Source organism: Telopea speciosissima, chromosome 4 (assembly GCF_018873765.1).
Source record: "Telopea speciosissima isolate NSW1024214 ecotype Mountain lineage chromosome 4, Tspe_v1, whole genome shotgun sequence".
NCBI classification, from domain to species: domain Eukaryota; kingdom Viridiplantae; phylum Streptophyta; class Magnoliopsida; order Proteales; family Proteaceae; genus Telopea; species Telopea speciosissima.
Genome location: NC_057919.1, coordinates 65,874,079 through 65,899,711, shown reverse-complemented (window position 1 = coordinate 65,899,711; position 25,633 = coordinate 65,874,079). Strand labels below are relative to the sequence as shown.

The window sequence follows — 25,633 nt, the reverse complement described above, 5'->3', positions numbered from 1 at the left end:
GTTGTAAGTGTGAATATCAAAAGAGAGATTATCTGTTCATGATTGGACTTAAAAATTTCAGATCCAGTGATATGGTTTGTAAACTGTTTACAAAGTGTTTGAACAGGTATTAGTTGTTAATAAATTTACCAAAAAAAAAGTATTAATTGTTAATAATACTGTTTTTAAATATCTTACTTACTTGGAGCTCGAGTGTTATATCTACTTTTAATTGGTTTTATGTGAAGTGATATTTATTTTAAAAGCAGAGATCTACACATATATGGAAACTTAGGGCAGAGTAACCCGATGGAATCTTACTACTGGACTTATTTCATAAGGGAGAGATAGCTAAGGATTTGTATTTGTGAATCAACATGTGATCCTAAACCTATCTCTAATTAATTGAATACCATATTCTTACATGAAGAATAATTCATGAAATAAAATTTTCAAAAATCCCTATTTTATAACAAAGGCAACACTAATTCCAATAAGAGAGGATAAAGTAATCCCAATAACCTTTCATGGTCCGTGTTGAAAACTCAAACATGAAATTGGGGGGTCATTATCCTCTCAGGATCCCTGCCCGGTATAGTTGTCCGGTTCCTCTCTTAGAGGTGGAAATGACGACCTAATCCCCTGCCCGAACACACTGCTCGGGTGTGGTTAAGTCATCATTTCCGCCCCCCTATGAGAGGAACCAGACAACCGGACGGAGCAGGGAACCTGGGAGGAAAAAAATTTGCATCGGTAAGGCATTTTCGATCCTATACAGTAGAGGTGGGAATTAATGATGACACAGGAGTTCGATCACATCACCAATAGCTGAAGAGATTCTCTCTTCTCAGGTGGAGGAAAACTTAATTCAATGAAATAATGATGTGAAAAAGAGAGATGGTTTGAGCAATTCATCACTTCATGGACTTCTGTAACTAACATAAAGATATAAATACAATATGGAGCTCTGTGCTCACCAGAAATATATAGGAGAAAGTCACCATTGAGGAAAAGTAAACTCATCTAGGGTCATCAATGTCTGCCCTCTATAGTACGAAGTTGATAATACCTCTTTACGTTCTCGATACCTTTTCAAAACCATCCGAATGCTTCAGTACTGTGGCTGAAGAAGAACCGTCCCCAAACATTTATATTCTCTAACACTTAAAAGCAGCAGTGTGGCTGTACTGTGGATGACAATGGGCAGGTTAAAGCAGGTACCTTCTCGCCTTCCAACCCTAATTGGGTCAAGGTTAAGCATGGCACTTGGAAAAGCTGTGGTACAGCTCCTGTCTTGCGGCTCTTGCCACACCATATAAGTACCCCTTATATTACTTTGTCAAGGCCAGTTGGACCCTTCTAGATTTTTGCCGAAGACAATTATAAATTTGAGTTCAGACCTATTCCCTTCAAGCTAATGTCTCCATTTGTTTAGAATTTGACGGAAAATAACCAAATGCAAGGTAGACCAGGAAGATGTGTGGGAAGACAAATGTGACTGAGAGAAACCCTCTCACTGCTGTTTGGTTGTGCTGGGAAAACTTACCATTCCTAGTTGTGCCAACCTTTTCATGTGGCACATTTTGTGTGAAACACAACCAAAATCATCACTTGGATAACTTTTCCTTTCCTTGGGAAGACAATTAGATACATGTTCCAATAGTTTTGGGAATGGCTTCCCTTCCATTCTTTCTAGGATAGCAACAAAAGGAAGCTTAAGAGTGGTTATAGGGAAGCAAGTACACCAAAAAACACACGAGACAGTGAAGCCAGTGAAAATTTTGTAAAGTTTCTATCCCAAAAGTTCAAACTGGTAGGTGGAGGGACTCTCAGGTGTATAAGGGGTAGGCTAGTTAGCAGCTGACGAGGGACTACACTCCCAACATAATTGTCTGTAGAACGCTAGAGATTACAATGACCCATTTTCTTGTATACTCAAGCATGTGATGATTTTAGAATTCAAAGATGTTATCTCCCAGTATTATTTAAATACATATTACAGAATCTATAGTCCAAGTACTGCAACTATTTACATCATCAGTATGCTGCATAATCCAATGATGCACAACACTTCAAGGGCTTAAACTATCCCTGCTGTCAGGCTTTGATAGAGTTTATCAATCTCCACCTGCACAACATTTTAACAAGTTTTGTCAAATACTTGGGAGTTATATGCTTGAGAGAGAAGATGATTTGGGGGAGGGGGTTAACTAATTAACCTGATAGCGTTTCAGAAGTCGATCTCTTCTCTTCTTCATAGTTGGAGTCACTAAATCCTTTTGAACATCAAAGGGTTCATGATCCACAATAACTCCTTTCATATATTCAAAACCTCTCAGCTGGTTTGAGCCAAAGCAGATATTTTGTAAGAATAACAAACATCCAAGATTAAATTCCAACTGATGCTAAAGAGAAAATGTAATTACCCCTCTCCCACTGCAGAGAAAGAGGAAAAAAAGGAAGAAGAAATAAAGAAGAAAAACCATTAAATAGATCTATCCAGGGGGATGAATCAAATGGTAATCAAGGAAATCTTAGAAGGTACTTCATCACAAACATAATGGTAGTTCTAACCAGCTGGGTTCAAGCAGAATCCACCCATGGAGATCTTTCCTATTTTAGCTCATTATGTAAGTAAGCTGTTGTAGACATCTCATTTTGAAGCGTGCATAGTAAAAATGGACAGGTGTTCTAGAATGACATGCAGGGCCAAATTTTTTTCTTTAGAGGTCTTATTAAGTGCTCAAATGATGTTTTGAATCATTTTAAGGAGTTTGGGGAAACTGACAAAAAATTGCCAAAATATAAACCATTACCTTGTTTCTCTTGGCTACAGTCTTGAGCTCGAGGATGATATAATTCCGTAGCTGCTCAAGTGAACATAGTTCAGAGAAGGAACCTCTGTGACCATTTAATTCTGCCCATTTCTTTGTGTGATCTTCATTTGGTATGATCACCGCTACCAGCATTGACTTAGTGCTGTTCCCGTATACCCAGATCTTAAATAAAGGACCAAGCAACAATTTAGACTCCTAAGTAGTTATTAATGACAAAAAATGGAAACTTTTTAAGCCGTAACCCTGGATAACAAGGAGAATACTTACATCATCAATGACAGGGGCAGAACTATAGACTTTTTCTAGATATTCAACAGCAACATACTCTCCTTGAGAGAGTTTGAAAATATTCTTCTTTCTATCAATAATCTTTAAAGCTCCATTGGGCAGAAACTCACCTATATCTCCTGAGAAAACAAAGAAGCAGATCAGAAATGAACACTATAAAATTTCATATAAAAAGCTCCAGCCTTTCCAGAATATGACAAAGTTCAACCTGTGTAAAACCACCCGTCTTTAAAGGACTCCTTTGTCAGATCAGGAGCTTTGTGGTATCCAGAGAAAACTGTCTTCCCTCTCACACATATCTCACCGCGAGGAGGATTCCCAAGTGGGTTGTACCCCATCTCTGGAACCTCTTCAAGTCGTATCTCACTGAATACTGAAACAACACCTACAGCTCCAAGCATTGACATCTCATCTGGAAAGCCAACCGTTGCCAAGCCACATGTCTCTGTTAAACCTGAATGAATGAATCACAGTGTAAGTAGTTTAAAAGATGCTCACAAGTATGAGCAAGTACGCGCATAGTCATACATACTCAAATTGAATAGAGTAAAGCATTATCTTTGTGCTTCGACTGAAATTTTTAGCCAGTGGATAGATGGTGGCATGAACAGGATGTCCACTAACTTAAGCCTACCTGAGCAGCCACGTGGCAGATATTTAGGGCCATTTGTATAAGCCTGTCTCAATGGTTCTGAGAAAACTTTAGGCCCTAGTCTTATGAGGAGAAAGTCTGATAAATGATGGATATATAGCTAATGTGAAATTACAAACAGGGCAAATTGACTTGGCTAATCCCTAGTGTCCCGTATATGAATGTCTGAATCAGCTACATTACCCATCCACATGACTGCCATAGGGGAGGCTCCCTGATTACTATTCCATGCACAATCATTAGCACATTGGATGTCTTTTGGCACATACATACTCGAGAAACAAATGATATGTTGTCTGGGATTTATTTTACCAATACACCTGTTGATACTTTTTCCCTTCACATTATCGTGGACACAGGGATAATCTCAGCAACAAGAAGATCCGGTACATGAGTGAGGCTTCAGAATGAAGATATATTACACTTTGGTTGGACATTCTCAAAAGATGCCCAACCTGGAGTTGATTTAAGAGTAACCAAAACTTATTTTAATGACAAGGAGAAAAGATCAGGAATACTTGATGAATGTTGCAACTTTTATTGTTGGAAGAGGAAGAGTTTCAGAATTTAAGCTGAAGAAACTCTTAACACATTCAAGCACTTGGAAATCCCAGTTCACAAAAATACACAACCTCCCACTGTTTTGAAAGTGAACTTTCTGCATAGAGTATCTCAAAATCAAATCTTTTTTCATCGTGAAAAGCTTCAAATGCAATAAGAAGAAAAGAAATTTACCATAGCCCTGGACAACAAAGGCACAAGTAGTGACACGCAAGAATTCTTCCAACTCAGTGCTCAAGGGCGCACCTCCAGATACTATTAGTCGAACCCGGCCACCTATCCCAGCCTTAACCTATACATTAAACAGAATAGATAGCCAAGTCATCTTTCGACAGAGATATGTGTGGAGAATTTCCAGGAAAATAAAATTTAGTGAAAAAAATAAACAACGCACCACTATACTGGAGCGGGCCTATGTGCTCTAAGATCACCAACAATTGCAGACAGTATAATCAATGTCAGTTGCATATTCTACAGTGTAGGGAGCACCATAACTTTTGTTATAGTGGTTTGTGAGCAACCATCTTCCACTCTTTTAGTCTTTTGAGGGAAAAGAAAACCAAAACAATAATGCAAGAAAATGATAGAAGGTACCTTCCTAAAAGCTAGTAAGTCTGCCAGCGGTGATGCCTGTTTCTGTTTATACCCTAAATTCATCCATGCAAGTTTACTGGAATTAAAAAAAAGGCATTCTGTCACTTTTATATAATAAGTATCTCAGTTATTCTACTATTAGAAAAAAAAAAAGAAAGAGGTATAGCAACTTTACTAGCTGTAGAGAATGCCAAAAATCTTCCTCTTTAATGGACTAAGCTCTTCTATAGTCTTCATTGCACCTGAAACCCAGACATGCTGAACCACTATGTAAGTAGGTCCATTCCAATCCAAATCAATAAAATTAACTAGCATATAACAGATGTCCAAATGGGTTTCCCATGCCTTCATGTACTCTTTCGAAAACTCGAGGAACACCAGCAAACAATGTTGGCTTCAGCTCTGTCAAATCTTCCTTCAAGGCATTAATATCCTTCAAATAATAGATAAAGTCAACACAATTTTTAAAACAGACAGTCCTGAATCTAGTATAGATTGGGTTAGATAAGAGGTAATTAAGGGTTCTTGCTTTTTGAATTTCAACTAAGAAGGTAGAGAAGTTCAAGCAGCATACCCCGTGGTAATAGCCAACAGAAGCACCCTTGTGGAAAAAGTATTCCTCAATTATGCGATCAAGGACATGAGCAAGGGGAAGGAAAGAAAGATAAACATCATCCACCGTCATCTATTCACCAGCCCACATGCAAATATCAGGATAACAAATGAAAGCAAAACATCATTCTAGAAGAGAAAATCTAAATTACCCAGTAAGAAGAATATAGACTACATTATCAGTATACAAGTGGGATGAAGAAAGGCACCATTGCATATGTCTCGCGCAGGAGATATTTACATACCAAATAGAGAAAGCATAACCACCCTAACTATGACCCTATTTTGTATACTATTGAAAGGGAATCATGGTACAGTCCAGATAAAAAGCCCATAATTTTGACAATTAGAAGCATTCAATCAGGAACATTTTTGATGAATGAGATCATTGAGGTTGAAACCATCAAATCTAAGCAGAACACCCTTGTCTGCTTCCCATAGATTCTGCACGTGTTGGTAGACCACTTTGATGGTTGAAAAAACTAAGTTGGCTCATTGAGAATTATCCATTAATGATCCCATATCAAGAGATTCTGGATACAGCTCTGAGAAAAATTCATATGGCTAAAATATATTTCTATAACAGGTTCCCTTAATTTTACCTTGTCTTCAAACTGGTCCATAAACAGGTCAAGACCTCTTACAATCATAGCCAAGTTTTCATGTGTCAAAACAACACCTTTTGGATCTCCACTGGTGCCACTGGTATACATTATTGTAGATATAGTAAGAGGCTGAGGCACAGAAAGCTCTGCTGGATTTTCTCTTCCCTGATGATGAAGAAACACTAAAATCAACTAAAACAGACAAGGCATGCATATGACTAACAGCAAGTTTTTAGTACATTAGACATGTGAAAAATAGAACATTTTATGCTTGGATACTGAAGGAGTGCCACCTGGTAAAACACAGACATTGAGCTACTCACAATAGATTGATGTGACTTAAGTAATAGCTGACACCCCTTAAAAACTTATCCTTGACCAAATGATGTCACTGTTTATGGTAGCTAAGAGGCAGCTGTAAGATTTCTGTTTTGGACACCAAGGAATGAAACAAGGGAATATAAGATTAAGGACCGAGTTTCTTCAGCCACGTTCAAGGGAGAATCCCTTGACCGAGGCCTTCAGATGGTGTCCATATGGTATAGGGGAACAGTGGGGAGTATTATCGATCATTTGTAAATAGGGGGGGGGGGGGGGGCAGATATTGACAGCCATTGATGGCTGTACAGTTCCTTCACTGCACGGTGCAGGAAAACCTTCCCCTAGGATTGATGGCCAAGAAATACTGCAGGGTGAGCATGTTACATTATCTTGAATCCCTTGTCCATAAAGAGAAAGAGGTTGAGCAATATGTTGCCAACAAAATTCGAGAAAGGAGTATGCAGTGAAGATTGTGCTTTCAGAGTGCAGCGTGAACAATGCATAACCTAAAAATTGAATAAAAAAAATCCTATAAGACAGCTTAAGAATAGCAATGCTTTTTGGAGCTTGCTGCTGCGCAAAAAGAAATAACAGAGACATAAAAATGAGCATAGCTGAGAAGAGGATGTTCATAGAGATGAGTAGAAACTCAAAAAAAAAAAAAAAAGAGGATAGAATCAGAAACGAATGCATCCACAAGGACTTAGTGGTAGCACCAATAGGTGACAAGATGGGGCAAAATTTATAAAAATGATTGATGTGCAGCACAGACAGATGAATGCAATGGTGAAAGCTGATATACTGGAAATTAAAGGCCTTAAAAGGACAAGGATAGGGGTAGAATGAACTTAATGATGGCTCATTATTTATTAGAAGAAAAGTTGAGTGGTGGAATAAGATTCATCATTCATAAACCCCAAGGGGATAGCTCGGTTGGAAAAGACCAACACCTCATAATTAAGAGGTGATGAGTTCAAATCTCCTTGGGGCCTATCTATCAAAAAAAAAAAAAAAAAAAAGATTCATCATTCATGTGGCCACCCAAGTAGTTGAATAAGGATTTTGTGAGTTGAATTGAGTTGTATCAAGGGAATGGTTTGTTGAGGCATCCAAGAAAAGAGAGAAAACCATGTCTTCCAAGCATTTTGGAAATCCTAGTGACTTACATTAAGCAAGATGGCTACCACAAATGCCTGGGTTAGAACTGAGGTGGACTACAGAACTGACATCACAAATTCAGTGATCCCATATGATGGACAGTCTACATCTGCCACATCATCACTCTAATTGGGTAAAATATGCATCATGTATTGTGAACCAATCTAGACGAGTCACTTAGGTGTGGATTGGTGAGTGTCTGAAAGTGCATGTCTGTGGGCATCTGTAACCATCTGAAGGAAGTTCCCTAGCAATTCTGCTAGAACTCTCTACCTTTCATACATGTTAACATTCAAAAGATACAGATTCATCAGCGCCTGACCCGAAGATGTGGATCATCCAATATTTTGAAACATCATACGACACTGGAAAGAAATCAATCTTGAGATACTAACCATCTCCAGGAACTCCTTCCAGGAGAATGGCTTCAATCCAATGCGGGAAAAACCATCCTTTTCTTCCCTTGCAAGTGAAGTAAAGCAAACCACCACTGCAACCAGAAGAAGACACTCCAAGAAGGTCATTATAAGGTTCGTCCAACAGCTTCTGGAAAACGAAATATGTACTCATGTCAGGAATACACTCACATCTCAACCTTTGAGCAGATCTGCAATCAGAATTCAGAAGCTGCAACGAAAATGAAATGGAATCCAGTGAGTATGAATCAGTTTGTGGATTCTTCAATGGTAAAGCAAGCTACCAAATGAATGAAAAGATTCAGTTTTTGATACTTACTTCTTTCACTTTCTTATCTTGAACAAAAACGAAATCAATCTCTGCATGCTCTATTATAAAGTTTACAGCCCCTGGCCCTGCCTCCATGAGACACCATTGAGATCATAAATTGTTCAAAAATCATGACAAATTGAATGCCTTAAATAAATATATAACAATTGAGAACATCACAAAAGCTCAAAAAACGTAAATCGGACTAGGAAAGTATATCGCTGTCAAACCAGTAAGCATAGTGCACATGCAGGGAGTTGGGACTACTTAATCATTGCTTCTTTACAGGAGCTCTAGTATGCTGAACAGGCAGTCAACCATAGTTGGTGTCGCCTAGGCACCAGGCGGATTTGTAGGTGCCTAGGTGGCTGCCACCTTATTGTAGGGCATCTTGCACTGGTTTAATTGTTATCGAACTAGGTTCTGACACTTATTTATGCCAAATATTATTTAAGTAAATGTTTTCATGATGATGCTGGCTGTGGTGCATCATGATGCTTCATCACCGGGGAATGAGGATGAAAATTGCAATGAGACCCCTTTCATCAAGGTGGTGAGACGGAAGCAGAATCGTGAGAAACATATTCTGAAGACTAATATTATCTCTGCTTCAAGGCGAAGATGTCAAAAGAAGGCAAAGCTTGGTGTTAAAACGGTGGACACGATAGTAGAAAAGGAGATTTTATCTCCCTTTTCACTAGAGGAGGAGGCTCTTTTGGCTCGTGTGGCTTTTGATGGGCCTGGTGTATATTCTGGGATCCCTCGAAGATCAAATAGGACAAGGACCACCTCGGTACACCTCGCAGAGCCTTCGTAGGCTTGTTTTAATTTTTTTTCTCGGGTTAGCCCTCGCTAATATGGCTAAGGTCTGAGTCCCCTTTTAAGTTGTAGCTTTCTTTGCCAGTACTCTGTCATAGGCTTGATTGGCCCCTTTTATATATTCAATAAAATTGCTCTTTAAAAAAAAAAAAGGTTTTCATTTACTTAAGATATTATTCATAACCAATCAAATACCCCTTATTTAAATCCAATAAAAATAGTTAAACAATCAAATTCCAAAAGGATAAAAAGTCAACCCCCCAATTCAAGAACAAAAACTGCATTTTTTGCGGCAGGTGAAATTTTCAACTTTCTAATACTGGGGTTTTTCTTAAATCTAAAAATTTCATAAATCTTAATATGCTAAAACATTGCTAAAAACCAAAAGTGCGGTAAAATATTCTTTTGTTTTGATACCTAAAAAAATATTTTCATCAAAGTGATTTTGACAGCATTCGCGCAAACCAAATGAGGTTTGACTGGAACATAACTCCTTCAATATAAATCAGATTTAATCAATCTTGGATTTGTTGGAAAGCTGGTTTTGTGCTCTATCTAATACAAAAAGTCTCATGTAAAAATAAAATCATTTGATCAATCAAATTTATTAGAGAACAAGATATTTCCTCTAAATCGAGAGCAGGTTAATTACTTATTGATAAGATCATATTTTCTAAGAACAATATAAACCAAATGTGAGACTAGGTATACCTGAAAATGACCAATTCCAAGAACAATATAAACCAAATGTATGTTTTGATTGTTTCAAACTTCCAATAACTTGCTTCTTTAGTTCTTCTGTCTTCTATTTCTATGTTGATTTTTGATGACTTGATGTGGCTTAATATTGATTTTTTATGACTTTATGTGACTTAATGTTGATTTTTGATGACTTGATGTGGCTTAATGTTGATTTTTGATGATATAAGGTACATATTGTAGCATACTAAATAATGTTAGAAAAGAGGGGAAATAAAAATAACACTTGGGCGCCTTGGTCGCCTAGGCGGGTGCCTTGTGACCTAAGCACTTAGACACCCCTCCAACGCCTTGGGTCACCTTGCCGCCTTGACAACTATGCAGTCAACATGATAATTATAACCCAAAACCTATTGCATCCTTTCAGCCGTAGGAAAAGAAAATGATGAAAAATATAAAAGAAAAACAACTACCAAATTGAAGTTTTAATAAGAGTTTCCTAAGCCAGACAACTGCTAAATAGTATAAGGGGATCATTCACGGCCCAACGGTTTAACCAGTCATCTTGTAAAACTCTCATGGTAGGGATAAATATCAACTTCTGAGGAAACATTTATCTTCACTGGTTGGAAGTCAGGTTCACCGGATAGAGGGTTAAAATTCTAAAATCCTGCATTATATCTTAACAAGGAAAATATCTAAGTGATTGTTATAACCAATGTTTCCAAAGCCTGACCACTGGTAAATAACGCAAGGGGATTGTTCACTGCCCAATGGTTTAACATCCCCTCAACTCAACATGGTATCAACTTATTAGGAAAACTGACGTAGACAGTTGGAAATCAGGCTTATAGAAAGAAGAGTTCAAATTCTACAATCCTGACTTACCTCTTTACAAAGAAACTGCTACCTAATTGAATGCTGGAAGCCTGGAATGGTATTTTCAGTGCCCAATGGTTCAGTCAGTTATCCTGTCAACTTATCATAGTAAGGATAAAAATCAAATTAGTCTAGTCTATTCAAGTCTATATAGACACGACATACTTGATTTTCCCAATAACTTAATGAACAGTTACTGCTAGTCTGGCCTTCCATCACAATCTCTTAAAGCTTTCATGCTTTCTAGGCCCTCAGCTCATTCTAAGACTGCACTACCAACCTCAGTTCATCCAAAATTTCTTAAACATCAGTGAATAACTTGATACCATCACAGATAGATCTTATCCTTATATCCATTGAAAGCTTCATCATTTTTCCTAGCATATTTCTTTCAATCAACCACCTCAAATCCTCCATCTTCCATCAGTGAATAACTTGATACCATCACAGATAGATCTTATCCTTATACCCATTGAAAGCTTCATCATTTTTCCCAGCATATTTCTTTCAATCAACCACCTCAAATCCTCCATCTTCCATGTCCATCAAACTTCAAGTTTAGCAGTGGTTGTCCTACATCAGATGGGTTTCAGTCCCTCTATCAAACCCATTGGGAGTAGAACCCATATTTAGCCAAATCAACAGACAATGTCGGCAGCCTCTGGCCCAAACTAGTTAGGTTGAATCTCATAAAGGTTACATCTTATGAAGGCTCAACAGCAATATGCCATGAGATACTTTGAAAGACGGTAAAACTAATCACTGAGCAACAGGTCAGATCAGCTACTGTACAGTATCATACTTAGATGCCAGATTAAAGCTACCATTTATATTTAGATTAATCAAAATCATGTCATGACTCTATACCATTCTTACATATACCATCTTATTTGTGACATTAGAACTATATTGCATGTTTATAGAATTAAACTATTCAAACAGATATAATCTAGATAATAATAACAAAAACAAACCTGGAGGTTTATTGATTTTGATTGTTTATATAGAGTAAGAAAGTGTTAAAGAGTCCTTAGTGTGGTCTATTACTCTTTTGGGTTCAACCCTCACCATGATTTATGGTTTTCGAATGGATTAGTTTTTGTTGATGATTGCTCTCTCTCTCTCTCCCTCTTGTTTCCCTTTCTTACATGAGCTAACTCTCTCTCATCCCCATGGTAAGAGATCTCCCTCTCTCTTCCTTCTTATCTTTTGTCTCTCCTTCCCTGCAGTTGGTGATATTCTCTTTATATTTCTTCCTTATTTCTTCTTCTCCCTTTTCTGTTGTTAGTTTCAAATTCTAATTTCTAGAAGAGATATTCGCTCTTTCCTTCTCTCACTCCCATTCACACTAAATTTCTCTCATATTTTCTCTCACTTGCAAGTTGCAAGCTGTCTTTTCTTGCTTCCTTCTTTCTTATTCGATTTTCTCTTATTTGGATTATTTAATACCTAATTTTATTCTGGGAATTAATTATTGAGATCTGGTCATTTTCTTTTTTATCTGAACCATCAGATATAGATTTCATATTTGAACATATAAATTATTAGATCAGAATCTAACTGTAAGATCTGAGATCAAATCTGGCCCATATCTATCTGTCAGATTGGGATCCCTTCCATTCTTCTAGTAGAGCCAACTTACTCGCAGACCAATCAGATCCATCAGATCTGATCAATCTGCATCACATAGACATAGTGGCATGAACAAACAAGAGAGAGAAACAGAGCATAAAATGATGACCACCAACAGCAGGAAACAAAACAAGAATAAAATAAAATTACCAAGGTTATCGTATAGAGGAACACAAATAAAACTGTGAGCATTGCAAGCCTGCACAAGATTCAAACTATTGGTCATAAAAATATCATCTCAGAAAAAATCTAGTCCTGGGAATTCATGTAAATTAAAATGGAGAAAAAAAACCCAACAGACCTCCATTGCCATGATCCATTGGGGACAATTCGAACCATAAACCCCAATACGTGAACCCTATCAAATTAAAGAAAAGAAGAGGAATAACACTGAAGCCTTTACAAATTAAATGATATTGAAGGAATTTAACTTCACCAGAAGAAAGCAATATTTTAGTGGAAACTCCCAACTTACAGGTTCAGCACCTGATGCCTTTAATGCGGAGCCAATAAGCAGAACCTCGTCGTATACCTCCTTGTAAGTTTTCCACACATAATGTCCTAACTGAAGACCAAGAACATCCACAAAGCAATTTTCTATATAAGAAAAAGAAAACAACATCTACTGAACAAAATAACCACTACTTCTACAAATTGTACATAATTCACATAAGAAACTACATTTCCAGTATTAAATTCACGCGAACCAAGCATCCTGTTCCGAGGATATTTCTCTACAGAAGCCCTGCAAATCAAGACATTTTTGTTGTTAAAGAAACATTTATCTTGAAACTATCACAAAAAGCATATCTGGTAAAAATTTAATTGTGGAAGTTAATCAGATGTTTCAATCAATTGTAATGAAGACAATGATGCAAAGACCAATAAGGACTTGGATAGATAAAATCTACTATGAGTTTATAGAAATTATTTACAAGTTGAGTTGGAAATAATGTAGTATATAGGTGAGCAGCCATTAAACCGAAAAAGCACCTCTCAGTGGGATTTTCAGAGAGTACCCAACCATCAAAACTCAGCAATATATCTTAACAGACTACCTGAAAATGTCCCATGAGTTGCTCAAGTTAAAATCTGGTGGTGGGAAGTCATTCTTGGCGAGTGGATTCCTGTAGACAGGACCAACAGCTGGGTTTCCATCCCTCCCGACCCTTCCATCCTCGACTTGAACGGCAAAGAATTTCATAGCTTTTTCCTCCCCTGTTCCAAAACGTCAAGAACAAGAGCCAGTGACACACCCACACAGAATCATTGACACCTATACGAAAAGAGGACTACGAGCTCATATATATAAAGAAAGAAAGAAAGAAAGATAGAAGGTGGCGGAAAACTTTTGCCAAACGACTATAAGTTGGGATCAGGATCGTCTCCAGGGAACGACTATATAAGTTTGAAAAATATCCTGTCAATCCGGGCAGCTGCGCTGCATGCATGTGCAGCGCCAGAGGTGAGGCGGCACGCATTTACCGCCTTACACCCTGTCCGAGCGCCCGGGCAGGGGGTAAGGCGGTAAATGCGCACCGCCTCACCTCTAGCGCTGCACATGCAGCCCAGCTGCCCGGATTGACAGGAGCCGATATAAGTTGGGATCAGGATCGTCCCCAGGGAGCCCAGCGCCCCCAGGGGGCATCCAGCGGTTGAGCTGTGCCGCACACATCTCGGCGCATGCCTAGGGATGTGTGGGACACAACGGCTAGCAGCACCCTGGGCTCCCCGGAGACGAGCTAAATTTGCTCAGAACGCTACGAAACGTATGCTGGGGCCTTGTGTCTTTTCTTCTCTCTCGTGTAAATAACAAGTAAGAATTTTTTTAATGGGAAAGAGAACGCTACCTGGGCGTGTGTAGTACGCTGCTCTTGTGATCAGACATAGGGGTGGGGAAATGACTGTCGCACCCTCAATATATTCCCCCTATCCATGGGGGCGTAGGTAGCGGTCATTTTGCCTGTCCCTGTGTCTCGATATAGGGGCAGTGCACAGCACGCACCTAGGTTGCGTTCTTTTTCTCTTTTTTAATTTACAAGACCTCACTTTTAAGGGAAAAAATTGGGAACGTTGCCAAGGTGCCCAACACATGTCGTCCTCTGTCCTCAGCTATTGGAAAAGGCCCCATTGCCCTCCTATGTCCAACCCTTGGATTGGTGCATGTTGCTTACAGGAAGCTAGCGGCATGCTAAACCCTTTCCTACCTTTTAATTTGATCGAGAGGAGGTATTTCAAACCTTCAATAAAAGGGGACGAGAATTATGATAGGACTTGCTATTCCAAGAGTTCAATCACAACGTCAAAGCAGAGTGGATGAAGAGATTCTATCTTCACCTTAGATAAGGAAAAACTTTCGCATTTAAATTACGACTGAGTTTCCCTCCACCAACGTCACCACAGGCCATTAGACAAACATAATAATTATACTTAACCACAAATTTATAATCATGTTTAATGTTATTAATTGTCTTGTCCATATGCATCAATCACAATGTCATTCTCCAATTCAATAAGCACATGGGGTAGTTGATTAGGCCCAAAAAGGTAATTACATACCTATTACTAAAATATCAAAAAATTATATTTTTGAATCACAATATTTTTTCATTGGTTTATAAATTTACTATATGAGCAATAAAAATCATAATCTCACCTTAGGAGGTAGAGCAAGAAATGCCTTAGCCATCTTCTCGTTTTGAATGAGATGTTCAAATGGTACGATTATTTCTTCTCCATATAATCACCCCACGTACTACGACGGCGAAAGCAACTAATGGATCCACAAGTGAAGCAGCAGGTGACCATACATCCAACCTCGGGCTCCAAATATTTAACCCTCTTTCGTCTCCTCTCATTTGTCTGTGGACAAGATGACATTGCTCTTGAACTCCCTCCCACATTGTTTGGTTGAGAATTTGTAATGGGACTCATTGCAGGCTATGATCCTCTCTCATTCCCTTGAGTATCTTCTGCGGGCCCCTCTGTATCACTTTCCTTTCCAAATAAATAAATGTTAGGAGGTGAATTGAATGTTACAGGTTTAAATCTATTTGGGCATTTATTTCCTTATTGAATTTGTAGAAGTAATGTTGTAATCAGACATTGGTCCATAGCAAGTAACCAATGCATGTTCATCCCTTCCTTCGTCTCATCTGAACAAGAAACTTATATATTAGAGTAAACTTCTAGTAGACCCCCTGAGGTTTGCAGACATGTCATGTAGCCCCCCTGAGAACTAAAATGTTACATACGGATCCAGAAAACGGATGGAACACTCGTCCCGTTAGAGAAAACTAGTAAATGGATGATGTCAGCAAGTCATGGATAGGTAAAAGTCCAAATTACCCTTCTGCTAATCCCTAAGCCATCGTCTTCTAACTTTACTCTTCTTTCTCTTCTTCCTCTGCTAGGTTTGAAAGAGAACAGCGCCGTTTTCACCATAGAGAGGATGATCTTCTTCATTTCTTCATCTCTTCCTCTGTTGTGCACCGCCGTTGTCACCACTGCCGTGAGGAAGTATTGTGAAGGACACTGCGCTCTGCTGCTTCATCTTCTTCATCTCTTCCGCTGCTGTGCACCGCCGTTGTCACCACTGCTGTGAGGAAGGATTGCAAAGGACCTCTTCTTCACCTCTGTGGTTTCGTTTACATAAGGAAATTGAAGGACCACCGCCATATCCCTCGAGCTACAACTCTTTGTATCTCTCTCTGGCTCTCTGTCCCCTCTTCCACCATCCACTAAGGTACTCTGTCTCTCTCTCTTACTCTCTCAATCTGTCTCAGTATTCTGCTGTATTACATTTCTCTGTCTCAGTATGCTGCTCTACTACAATTTTACAGTTAAGTGACACTAGTTTGATGCTTTCAATCCAAAAGGAAGTAAATTTTGGGCCAATTTTCAGCATTTAGGATTGCTAAATGACCCTTGGACCTTATCCCTTCTGAAATGGCTCAACTCAGCACATCTGATTTGGATCATCTCAGCCCTCATCTATAACCCCAAAAACAGCAATGCCTACACCTAGGTTCTAATTAGACACAAACCACAGAGCACATTGGTTCTAATTACAAACCCTGATCCAGACCACAGAGGCACATAATAAATTTCAGACTTAAAAAAAGCAATTTGTAGTGTGGAAACATTTGATCTTTCAACCCTTTCAACCAATTGCAGTTGCTGCCCTAGTATTGCAAAGTGTGAAAGTAGGCTTATGGGGATCCTTGAAAAAATAATTAGCATCATTGGGTGATTATCAATACTTGATTCTTTTCCCAGTTGGCTTCTTATTATATTTACTGCCATTAGAAAATGACCAAGGCAATGGATAAAAGCATGAAAAGACTAAATTTTAAAGAAAAGCTTGAAAATTAGAATAAGAGATGTTGTAAGCTTAGATTAAAAGTTATAAATTATCTAGTTATATATGGTTTGTGCTTTGCAGAATTGTAGGAGACATATTTGGGCTCACTTTGTCAATTGTACAGCAATGTCTGTGTTACATGAAGTTGAGTACAATTGGTATATGGTGAAGGAAACAAAATTTGTTGACAAGGATACATATGGCTACTTGGACATGATCTCGGACATATATAATGGAGTAATCAAACATGTCCCCACAGGACATGATGTGACCTTTAAGGTGAAAGCCATACTCCCGAATAATGATGAAAAATTGTTAACAAATGATGCAGAGGAGGATTCAAGGTAGATCAACAAAAAGTAGGAGAAAAGATCCTGATGAAGCACCTACTGGGGAATCCAGTCAAAGATCAACAAGCCTCAGATGTAGCAGATGCAACATGGTAGGCCATAATAAGAGAAAATGTAAGGGACCTCCAGTAAAGGTTAGCAGGGCATCTACTAGTTGGATTGTTGGTGCGAAGGTATAACTATAACTATTTATGCTTTAATATATATATGTCACACCTGTATTTGCATGTTTAACTAACCATATATATTTATTGCTTATGTAGAGAACTCATGATAATATGAGCCAGGGTGATATCAGCAACTCTCAGAGAGTGACCAGGTCACAGTCTTCTTCAGCTACCACTGTGAAGAGTAGCCAAGCAAAGACACGAGCCAAGATGGATGCAGCTGCAGCAAAGATTAGAGAAAAGAGAAAGGCAGCAAAGAAGAAGAACTGAGACTTTCTTTTATTTAGTTTAGTGTTGTGCTGTAGTGAATTTTATTGGGGTTGTTTGTATTATGACTTTGAAGTGGATGTTGTGTTTGTAATATGTACTTTGGATTGGTTGTGGTACTTTGAAGTGGATGTTTTTTCAGAATTTGTATTAACACTTGGGTGTGATAGATGATGTTAAATCAAGTGTTCCCATGGGATTGAATGCATATTACTATGGTTTTATTTTTCAGTTATTTTCAACAGGGATATTGCTGCTACTGCTGCTGGCTTGCTGCTGTTGCTTGCTTGCTGTAGCTTGCTTGCTGCAGCTCCAGCTCTAGCTTGCTTGGCTGGTTTTTTTTTTTTTTTTTAGCTTGCTTGCTTGCTTATGCAGCTTGCTTGGTTGGGTTTTTTTTTTTTTTTTTTTTTTTTTTTTTTTTTTTTTTTTTTTTTGTTCTGTTTTTAAGCTTGCTTGCTTGTTGCTGCTACTGCTGCAGCTGTTGGTTGGTGGTGGTGGTCTTCTCAGGGAAGTTGGAAGGATAGTGATCATGAGTTGAGTGAGAATTACTCTGAGCCATGACTCATAGAAGCCAAATCCATTGTGGTTTTGAGGTGTGAAGCTTGGCTCCTATTTGGTGGTGTTTTAGTTGTTAGTTTTTTAAACCTTTGAAGGGATTCAGATGTACCTACTGGGGATCTACCACCTATTATCTTTGACAATCCAATCCATAGAACATCAAACAAAATGTAATAAAACTTCCATCTATTATTTTATAATCATCACTACAAAGTTAATAACAGACAACACTAATATAAATTGAACAACAAACATGATTACAATAAGCATCTTGTGCATTTGGTTCACTGTGCTCTTCAACTGGAACAGTTCATTCTCACTTCCACCAACCACAGGGTTGTTAGCAACAGGGTTGTTCCTTGCTGACTCTATCAAGGGAGTTGACCTTGTTGGAGCATCATTTGGGTACACCCATTTCCAAAAGTTACAGCCATCCACTTCACATTTGTAGTATAGTCTTCCTGGATTTTTCTCCAATTCCGATATCTTCACTATAGCTTTACGTCCACAGTAGCATTTCTTGTTCTCAAATTTGATATAACCTGAGGTACTGTTTGTACTAGAAGCTGAGGCCATTCTTATCTGCAATAGTGGAAAAAATTCAAAGTGTCAAGAACATATTCCGATTTCACTCTAGTCGATGGAATCAAAGTGGGAAAAATTCAAAAAATCTAGAATGAGAAGATAATATTAACCAGGAAATTTTATCCTTCTCAATTGGGGAAAATTAAAGGTTGGGGCTCCATTCTCTTCTCTTACGGTTGATGTACAGAGATAAACAACAAAAATCAAAGTGTCAAGAATATATTCCGGTTTCACTCTAGTCGATGGAATCAAAGGGGGAAAAATTCAAAAAATATGGAATGAGAAGATAATATTAACCAAGAAATTTTATTTCTCAGTTGGGGAAAATTATAGGCTAGGGTTCCATTCTCTTCTCTTACGATTGATGTGCAGAGATAAACAACAGAAATCAAGTTGCAGGAAGAATAGAGGTTAAGGGATTTACTTTACATACCTTAAAGACTCGTCTATCGCCGAAATTTCAGTGACCGGAGAGAGAAGTCAGAGCTTTGCAACGGTCTGAAGATTTCACATGGGGCAAATTTACATATAGGGAGCTTCAGATCTTACATGGGGCAAATGATGTTAACATAGAGGAGCTCCAGATTTCACATGGACAGATGTGTTTAAATAGAGAAGCTCTTCATCAAATCGCCTGCAACTCCTCCAACGGTCTTCTTTGAGTTCATATTCTTTTCTAAGGTTGAAGAAGATAGAAGGATATAAACGTAATTTCCATCTTTTCACTTTTTCATCAAACATGTATAAGGGTATTTTTGGGATATAAAAGGATGACATCATCACTTAACTGTGGACTCTAACGGGACGAGTGTTCCATCCATTTTCTGGATCCGTATGTAACATTTTAGTTCTCAGGGGGGCTACATGACATGTCTGCAAACCTCAGGGGGTCTACTAGAAGTTTACTCTATATATTAATAGGATGGCAAATTCGTATAGTGTTCTAGAACATAGGGTGCATTAGTATGATAGGTATGTTTAACAAAAGATCGATCTTAACCAGTTTAGCAATGTAGGGTTTGTTAACTTTTTGAAAGAGACATCTTTGACTCGATCCAAAATCTGCAAGAAATATTTAAGGACTTCAAAAGGCCAAGAAGAATGGGATGGAGTTGGAAGAAGTCCAGTTAGCGCCATATTAGAACACCAAACTTCTTTCGTCTCATCAAATTCATCTACCCACTTAGAGACATTAAAATTGATAATTACTAACCAAAATTTAACATATAATACTATTCATTAAAATCAAATATGAGTTAGAAAAAAAAAGTGATAAATTACATAATAAAAGTTTCAATTCAATTTACAATCGCAATGAAATTTTATCTGAACCACACATATTAGAACAAGTCCTAAATTTTTAATCATAAATAAATATATTGTTTGTTAACAACTATTAAAGATCTATCAATGACAAGTTGTAGTTGATAGTTGTTCTACAAAAGGTATGTAATTTCATTTCCTATCCTAATATCCTCCAGACCATCTTTTGTTCTACTAGATGGGGTTTCAACAAGATCATCAACTTCAGGAGTTTCACTACTGAAATCATTATCTATTGACTATGCACTATAAGCAAGCTAGGACTATGTCAAGGACCACAGTGAAATAAAAAATCTCATATAGGCAGAGGCCTCTGCGTAAGCATTCATTAGTAGGGCTATAAACGGATCGGATTCTGCTCGGATAGTGCTATATCCGCATCCGCATCCGATTAGCTATCGGACGGATTCGGATAGTGCTAAACGGATACGGATCGGATATTTTATCCGTTTACATGTAAATATAGCTTTTCGGATAGCTATAGCCTATCCGTATCCGCATCCGTTTAGCTTTCGAACGGATTCGGATAGTGCTAAACAGATACGGACACGGATACGGAAATGGATTTCGGCTATTCATTTACACCCCCATTCATTAGCCCCACACTAGTGCAAGGAGCCAAGGACCACACGACTAGACATCGATCTCTTGCCCATTATTTTATTTCTAGAATTTATGACTTTCAAATATGATTTCTTAGGGTGTTTCTTGTCAAAGTACATCTCAAAATATGAGGTAGGAAATCCATAAATGAACAACTCAACTACTTAGAAGATCGCTTATAAATGAATGAAAGGGGACCAAAGAAGGAGAAGGGAAAGAGGGACAAAAAAAATAAATTTAACTACACACCACGCGATCTCTTGCCCACTATTTTATTTCTAGAATTTTTTACTTTCAAATATGAATTCTTAGTTTGTTTCTTATCAAAGTACATCTATACATATCAGGTAGGAATCCATACATGAACAGCCCAACTCAACTACTTAGAAGATGATTGCTTATAAATGAATGAAAGAGGCTACGGACCAACCAAATTGGAAGTCCAGACAATATTTTAGATCCAACCAAAGACCTCAGTAAAAGAGAAAAATGAAAAGCAAGGATTTGAATAACTTGTTAAAAACCCATGCAAACTAAGCGTGTGAACTTTGCTAAAAACCCTTTACCAACAAAAAAAAAAGCTCTGTTAAAAACCCAGAATAAACAAGAAAGGAAACCATTAAACCAAGGTTATCCGATATTGATATTGATACTGATACTGATACTGATACATCTGTATCAATCTGGTATCAAAGCGTATTGGTACAATATCGGACAAAAATTTTTTTTGAAAAAAATTCACTTTTTAACCGTTACCTCCGATCCATATTGGTATTATATCATATCGATCTCTAACGATCCCGGTACGGCCTATTACATGAACAACCCAACTCAACTACATAGAAGATAATCATTTATAAATGAATGAAAGAGGCTAGGGACCCCAAAAAATTGGAAGTCAAGACAATATTTTAATTCCAACCAAAGACCTGAGTAAAAGAGAAAAATGAACAAACAAGGAATTGGAAACCCATGCAAACTAAGCGTGTGAACTCCGTTAAAAACCTTTTATATTGCTCCTGGCCTTGATGGCTTCTCCGACTATTTTTTCGTGGTGTGCTCGGAAATTGATGGCAAGGATGTGTGGGAGGCGGTCAAGGATTTTTTCGCGGGTAGTTTCTTGCCTAGGAGTTATACGTCAGCTCATCTGGTGCTTATTCCTAAAAAAGAAAATCCCGAGGTAATGTTTGATTTTTGCCCTATTAGCTTGCATAATTTTTCATATAAAATTATTGCTAAATGTATATCATCTAGATTGGCTTCTATTCTTCCTTCCATTATATTAGAGGAGCAGGCAGGCTTTGTCTAAGGCCGATGTATTCATGATAACATCGCCTTAGTTCAAGAGGTTGTCCATGACATAAACAGGAAATCCTGTGGTGGTAATGTGGTTTCAAAATTGGACATGACAAAGGTGTATGACCGTCTGGAGTGGGAATTTCTATTTCAAGTTTTAGCCAGATTCGATTTTGTGGAGGGATGGATAAATTTGATTAAAAAAACAGTGAAAAATTGTTGATTCTCAATTGTTCTGAACGGGGGTCCTACTGGTTTCTTCAAATCTTCAAGGAGAGTGCGCAAGGGAGATCCCTTTCATCCCCCCCCTCTTTATTATAGTGAAAGAAGTGCTTAGTAGAGGGTTAAGAATTCTATTTGTGGAAGGTAGAGCGGAATATTACCAATTGTCTCCGGGATGTCCAGGAATTTCCCATAGCCTCTTTGCAGATGACACGATAATTTTTTCAAGGTGTCTTAAAAATTCTCTTAAACAAAGGACGGCTAGTAAACAAGTAAAAAAACTGCTTTGTTTTGGGGAATAAAGTTGATGATGGTAAAGGTCGTATGGTTGAGATGGTTACAAGTTTCACCAAGAAGAATCTGCCGATTATATATCTTGGTGATCCTCTTTATGCAAGTCGTCTCAAAATCAGCTTCTTTGATGATTTTTTTGGCTAAAATGAGCAAGAAAATGGCTGGTTGGAAAGGAAAGTTATTATCTACAAGTAGAAGAATCATTCTCCTCAAGCATGTCCTTGCCTCTATGCCCATTCACATTATTTCAACTTTGGATCTTCCCAGCACGTTGATTAAAAATTCAATAGCATTTGCTCAGATTTTTTTGTTGGGCCAATATGGGGGAGGCGACATCATTGGGTGGCTTGGCATAAAATTACTCGTCCACAGGCTGAAGGAGATCTTGGCATTCGTCGACTGGAAGACATTAGCAATGGGTTGAGGTTTAAGGGGCTTTGGAAAATTTTGACTGAAAACTCGTTGTGGTGTTCCTTCTTTAAAGCAAATTTTTTCAAAAATGAACACATTGCTTTGGCTGCGTTGAGGTCGGTAGGCTCGATATCTTGGAGAAGAGTATTAATGTGCAAAGACTTTATGCTTTCAAGATCAAGGTAGCTAATTGGGTCGAGAGAGATCAATTTTTTGGCTTGATAATTGGTCGGGGTGGGGTCTTCCTATGGATCATGTTGATGGAGCCCTCAATCTGAATCTTAGCATACAATTACGATATGTTCTAAATGTAGAGGGGATTTGGAACCATGAGGTTCTTATGCAAATAGATTTTTGTGACATTCGTGACAGCATCCTTGACAACAATTTTTGCTTATCCAATAAAGAAGATACTTTAATTTGGACACTTGCGAATGATGGAAAATTTTCTATCAAATCCCTTTGTAATGAAATCAAGAACGCCAAAGTGACAAAACTTTTTACAAAATGGTTTTGGAACCAGACTATTCCTTCAAAAACTGGTTTCTTTTCATGGCAAGTAATGTGTGGTAGCATCCCCACAGATGATGCATTAAAGGGTTTGGGTGTGCCTCTTGCATCCAAATGTCATTGCTGTGGTCACCTTAGAGAAGAGTCAACATCCTAGTGAATAGTGGAGGGCAACACAGCTACAAAGGTATGGGGTTTAGGCTTTTCGATGTGGAAGTGATTCAATCGCAGGGTATCAAAAATAGAATTGTGTTTTAGCAAAATCATGCTCATGGAAGGAACCTATGTGGGATGATCGCAGGGTTTATTCCCTCACTTATCATATGGGAGCTTTGGAAGGAGAGAAACAATAGGTGACATGGTGAGAAGAACTGTTCAGCTAGTTTCATAGTAGAAGCTGTTAAAAATTGGATTAAGGAGATCCCCTATTATTTCTCTTCCCCAAAACCACCATCGTAAGAAAGCTCTTATTCTCCAAATTCTTAATCTTCCTCATCCTCCAATTATACACAAACCGCCTGTTCCTGTGTATTGGTGCCCTCCATTTAATGCGGTGAAGCTCAATGTGGATGGGGCTTGCAGGGAGAATCCAGGATTGGGGGGACGAGGGGGCATTATAAGAGATCAGGAAGGTCATGTGTTGGCTGCATTTGCCAACTTCTTGTTAGAACAAGAGTTAGCTTGAAACTTCAAGGCGTGTTACAAAGTCGCTTTCCTTAAGACGAAATTCGTCCCTACTTCTAGATGCAAACAGGTTGCAGACGAATTGTCTCCCAAGATACAGTGAAGCCTCAAACTATGTTGATTATCTTGGCTGCGTTTCGCATAAACGAAGCCAAGAACGATTCCAGAAAGCCTTTTGAGAAGCAGCAAAGTCAGAAACAGAGTCCCTGCAAGACCACTTTTGAGAATGAGGAGAAGAGAACGTTTTTGGATTTTTTTTAAAAATGTGAAATACCTCTGGATATTAATAAGCCACTTGGCACCTGTTCCCAATAGATGGATTCTTCCGTCTTTGAATCTGGTCCATTAGATCGTAACCGTACGATCTAAATCATCCAAACACATAACAGTCATAACTGTAGATCAATTTTGAATCTGGTCCTTTAGATCATAACTGTACGATCGAAACCATCCAAAATAAAATAATCTTAATTGTTGATCAATTGTATACAATGATCTTATCCAGATTCAAATCGGACCACTAGATCAAAAGGAGCGGTCCAGATCAGATCTTGCTTGATGCGATGCAAAGTGCAAAGTGCAAAGTGCGTGCGCCTTTATAGCCCACTGCCCACGCCATGCGTGCGCGTGCACGCTCGGACGAAAGTCCTCGCACATACATTGTAGCATCCACCTTGTTTATTAACTTAAACAATAGATAGAGCTTTATTAAATATACCCATGTATTTACCTTAACGTTTCCGATGTGGGACTATTCCCAACATCATTATGTTGAAAAACTCCAACACTTCTATGGGGAGTGTATGAATTCCATAGTGGAATTTAGAACGATGAGGGATGGCCCCAAACTTTGCTCGAGATGGGATTTTCAGCAGCTCATGTGAACTTGAACTCTTCCATGGTTGTTCATTGTATTTGCAAGAGAAGATGCGAAACTTGGAAAGCTTGGTATGGTTCCAAGAAATTTTGGATTTAATTGATGCTATTCACCCGATTATTGCCTTTTCTTTCTAAGAAGGCAACATGGCAGCAGACTAGTTGACAAAATTTGCTTGTGATTCGGCAAATAATTCTCTTTTTAGTTCTGATTCAAATATTCCTTTGGATCTCAGACGGATTTTGCGTGGGGATGCAATGGGTATTCCAGTTTTAAGAAAGCAGTAGGTGCATTTGGGCTTTGTAATGAGAGAGTAACTATTTCGAGTGTGTGATCTTGTTTGTTATTCGGTTTGGGGTAAGGAAAGAATGTCCCCCCCCCCCCCCCCACCCTTGTATTTGGTTGTAATTGTTTGATTCTGAGTTTAATAATATCCTGAGGGCCAGCCCGGGTCCTAGAGAATGTTCCAGACTAAAAGAAAAAAACTCTCTTAAAAACCCAGAATAAACAAGATAGGAAACCATTAAACCAAGGTTATCCAATATTAATACTGATCGATAGTTCTATATAAATCTGGCATCAAGACGTATTGGTACAATATCGGACAAAAAAAAATTGAAACAAATTCACTTTTTAATCGTTATCTCCGATCCATATTGGTATTATATCATATCAATCTCTAACGATCCCGGTATTGGCCAATTACATGAACAACCCAACTCAACTACTTAGAAGATGATCGCTTATAAATGAATGAAAGA

The 25,633-nt window shown here is 38.2% G+C and overlaps 1 protein-coding gene across 1 annotated transcript; it reads right to left on the bottom strand.

Annotated features, from left to right (window-relative positions):
* Positions 1 to 1,856: 1,856 nt before the first annotated feature.
* Positions 1,857 to 13,625, bottom strand: LOC122658100 (long chain acyl-CoA synthetase 1). The gene is made up of 19 exons (XM_043852990.1): positions 13,421 to 13,625; positions 13,044 to 13,107; positions 12,838 to 12,927; positions 12,664 to 12,720; positions 12,513 to 12,561; positions 8,343 to 8,419; positions 8,195 to 8,234; positions 8,003 to 8,097; positions 6,126 to 6,293; positions 5,486 to 5,596; positions 5,257 to 5,344; positions 5,087 to 5,153; positions 4,912 to 4,987; positions 4,492 to 4,609; positions 3,313 to 3,558; positions 3,084 to 3,223; positions 2,796 to 2,978; positions 2,199 to 2,318; positions 1,857 to 2,107 (listed from the first exon to the last, which is right to left on the bottom strand). Exons 1-19 carry the CDS (start codon positions 13,564 to 13,566, stop codon positions 2,060 to 2,062), a joined length of 1,983 nt encoding a protein of 660 aa, XP_043708925.1. The 5' UTR covers positions 13,567 to 13,625; the 3' UTR covers positions 1,857 to 2,059.
* Positions 13,626 to 25,633: the final 12,008 nt, after the last annotated feature.